Consider the following 3717-nt stretch of genomic DNA (forward strand, 5'->3'; position numbering starts at 1 on the left):
TGATTAAAATTGCTTTCAAGGGTCCTTAACATGCCAATTGAGTTAAAAGGCCAAAACTACTACTCAAAAGTGTTTAAAAGGATTAATTATAAGCTATCAAATAGCACTTTTTGAGTAGTAATCAATAGTGTGTGGTAAGATTAAAGTGGAAGAAATAAGGTTGAATTCCATAGGAGTTTTAATAATTCATCAACTTCCATAAGCATAATACAAACTCTAAGATTCAAGTAAAAAGGCAAGAACTCAATTTCTCTCATTTCATTTTGAGAATTTTTCCTTAATAACCATGGAAAGTAGAGTGAAAACTTTTTAAAATTAAGCCAAAAAGTAACTAATTTAACAAATTAACCCAAAAAGTAACTAATTTAACAAATTAATCTAGCATTATTAATGAAACTTCCTTCCTCAATTCTCCCATCCAACTGAGATCAACATTGCCCTCAATGTTTCAAGAGCAATTGAAAATAAAGAAAGGAAGTGGTACCTCCTGAGTGAAATGGAGTCTAAGTAGTAAAGGAGAAACCACATGAGTTAAAAAACAAAAAGAGTAATGAGTAGAGGAAATAGAAAAATGTTAAGTATAATTAAAAACATGATGTCTATATAATAATCTAAGAAAGTACAATATGAGATATGATCATGTAATACATCAAATCCAAGAATATAAAGTATCAAAACAAGGACAAATCTCTAGTAATATAACATGTAAATACAATAAGATAAAGAGATGTCCAATGATCAAACGGTGGGAGCCTCGGGTGGAGATGATGCATCCTCAAGTGTAGCTATGACTGTGGGAGGCTCATCTTAAGGTGGTGGAATCTGGACCTCTACTGGTGTAGTGTCCTCAACTGGAGCTATAGGCGCTGAGGATGCGAGAAGGTCAGGCTGAGGCGAAGGCAGAAGTCCCAGGTGTTGCTAAATTTGGCGGATAAGTCATAGGCGGGACTGGTGGAATAGTAGAAGTTGTAGGCGGGACAGCAGAAGTAGCCTGAGGTGCGGGCACTGGTGGTGCAGTCTCTGCCGAGAGCTTGCCCTGCTCTGGTTGTGGAGGCACGGGAGGTGCTACCATGGGAGGGACTCCTGGCAGTGCAAAATAGCTCGCCAACCGATTCCATTTGTCGAGAGTGAATCACTCTCGACAAAGGCGGCGACGCTCTAGTCGAGGCTCAGTAGGAAAGCCCAAATATTCCAAGATTTGGCACAACAATCTTGAGAATAGTAGAGGAATGGTGTCGGCCCTCTGAAGCTTCTTCCTATGGACTTTCTCCTCAAAGTGGATGAGGGAGGCCATAATCAAGTGGTGTGGGCCAAAGTAGAAGCCCTCGAATATACAGAATAACGCGTCCAAAATAGATTTTCTCCTCTATACTAAATGCTATAAGGGAAAGAGGTTGGAGTACAACACCATGTCTACAAGGAGCATTCCAGGTGGAAGCTCTTTCCATAGAATGATCGAATTAGTGGAGGTCCCCTTAGATAATATGTGGACTATGTCCATCTGAGATACGGGGAACCACTGGTGAAAAAAAAAAGGATCTTTTGGCTTGAACGGAATATGTAGAGCCTTTGCAATCTATCTGGCCTCGAGGACACCATGACGTCCATCTATGGTGAAGTGAATCGCAGTAGGACTCCGGACGCCACAAGTAGTCATAGACTGGTAAAAGTCTAGTGCTACTTTAGGATGGAAAAACTCATGAGGAGTCATGAGGTGCTCAAGGTGGTACCTCTGGAGTAGATCGTAGGAGTCTCGGAGCTCAGGCTGCTATCGCATGGTCTCCTGATCAAAATATAGCTCCGAATGGAAGGGTCTCGCTCTACAATATGAGTTACCCTCAATGGGATGTGTTGTGACCATTGGACGTCTGGTAATCGACTCCGGTGACATGTCAGAAGGTAACTCAGAATCTACTGGAGGCTCAGAAGCTCTGGATGACTCACCCGGGCCTAAAGTCTTGGTCTTCTTAGCTGGAGGGCGCTGTACTGAACTCTTAAGGCTCGAAGTAGTCGCCCCTAGGGTAGTAGGTGGTCTCCTCATCTCGTAATCTGAGCTGAGGAGCAGGTGAGAAAGGTCTAGTGGCCTCTCCACCTTCGGAAAGTGGAATCCTCAGGACCTCCACGGCCTGAGATGGGGAATTGCTAGGTACTTGAGCAAAGGAGGCTCTCTGCCTCGTGGTGCGTCTCGATGAAGGGGCGGGAAGGGCTCCGCGGGTCTGTGCCATGTTAGAAATGAAATGCGAGCCTCGGGTCCGTGCTCTGAGGGGGCGCAATATTGAATCCTCGAAATGAGATGCTCGCGGGGCTCGGAATCGAATGGAGAGGGGTGAGATTGCAAGGTGACAAAGGAAAATGAGGGGTTTGCAGGGTGTGGAGTGTTTGCGAAATGAAGAAATGAAGAAGCTAGGGGTTGGGGGGATTTAAAAAGAAATGGGCAGGCGACTCTTCATTTTCACAAGCGCCTCTTGGTTTTCGCACAGTGTGCGAAATGACTTTGGGGGTGCGAAATTACTTCGTAGACCCCTTAGGTTTTTGCACAACGTGAGAAACAGTGTTGGGTCTGTTTAAAATTTTTCACATGGTCTACGAAAATTTTGCACAGTGATCGAAATGATTTCATAATGTGTTTTGATTTTCACTAGGTGTGCAAAATTGGTTCGCAAGATGTGCGAAATTTTGCACCCCATGCAAAAATTTTCATTGATTTTGCATGCCCTGCAAAAATTTCGCAGGGTGTGCGAATTGTTTTGATTGCTCCTTTGTTTGAAATCCCCCATGCAATCGATCATAAAAAACCTAAGTTAAATCAAACCAAAATAAAATTAAAACGAGAAATCAAAATCAAAACAAGTAATAATACAAGAAAACTCTTAAATAAAAAATAAAATAAAAAGATATGGACTTAATTAGTCTTTAGAAAGACTATGTCCATCAAAAAGCTGGGCTTGTCAAGCTTGATGTGGATCAAGGAGGATGAATTCCTCCTTGTCGCGAGAAAAAGGCTCCACAAAGGGCTTAAGACAGTGGCCATTCACTTTGAAGCTCCCAGTGCTATTGGAGTTGAGTAGTTTCACTACTCCATTTGAATGAACTTGGTGAATGGTAAAAGGACCTATCCAACTTGATTTCAGCTTGCCCGGAAAGATGTGGAGCTTAGAGTCATAAAGCAAGACTCTTTGTCCATTTTGAAAATCCTTGCGGGAAATCAACTGATCATGTCACCTCTTCAATTCCTCTTTTGCAATTTTTGAATTGATGTAGGCATCATTTCTCAATTCATCCATCTCATTGAGGTCTAAGAATCTCTTCAACCCAGTTCTGCTCAAATCCATGTTGAGCTTCTTGATTGCCCACCAAGCTTTGTATTCCAATTCCACAAGGAGATGACATGCTTTGCCATAGACTAGGCGATAAGGAGACATCCCGAGAATGGTCTTGTAAGCTGTTCTATATGGTCATAGTGAATCGAGGAGCTTGATTGACCAATATTTTCTGTTTGTGTTCACCACCTTTATCAATATGTTTTTAATCTCCCTACTTGCTAACTCAACTTGCCTACTAGTTTGAGGGTGGTAAGGTGTAGCTACCTTATGCTTCACCCCATACTTGGCTAGGAGAGTTTCAAAAGGCTTGTTGCAAAAATGAGTACCTCCATCCCTAATTATGGTTTTGGGCATCCCAAATCTTGAGAAGATGTTCTCCTTGAGAAACTTAAGA

At 42.3% G+C, this 3717-nt stretch overlaps 1 protein-coding gene across 1 annotated transcript; it reads right to left on the minus strand.

Moving 5' to 3' along the window:
• Nucleotides 1-883: 883 nt before the first annotated feature.
• LOC104880570 (SH3 domain-containing protein C23A1.17-like) lies at nt 884-2041 on the minus strand. The gene is made up of 2 exons (XM_010657533.1): nt 1837-2041; nt 884-1083 (listed from the first exon to the last, which is right to left on the minus strand). The coding sequence occupies exons 1-2, from the start codon at nt 2039-2041 to the stop codon at nt 884-886; spliced, it is 405 nt and encodes a 134-aa protein (XP_010655835.1).
• Nucleotides 2042-3717: the final 1676 nt, after the last annotated feature.

The sequence above is a fragment of the Vitis vinifera genome, chromosome 10, assembly GCF_030704535.1.
Source record: "Vitis vinifera cultivar Pinot Noir 40024 chromosome 10, ASM3070453v1".
Taxonomy (NCBI): domain Eukaryota; kingdom Viridiplantae; phylum Streptophyta; class Magnoliopsida; order Vitales; family Vitaceae; genus Vitis; species Vitis vinifera.

Excerpts from the sequence above, each read along its gene's own strand:
- LOC104880570 (XM_010657533.1), bottom strand. The coding sequence starts at position 2,041 with ATGAGGAGACCACCTACTACCCTAGGGGCGACTACTTCGAGCCTTAAG. Across the intron at positions 1,084-1,836 it reads CACAACACATCCCATTGAGG|GAGTCCCTCCCATGGTAGCA; the intron begins GTAACTCATATT and ends TTGCACTGCCAG.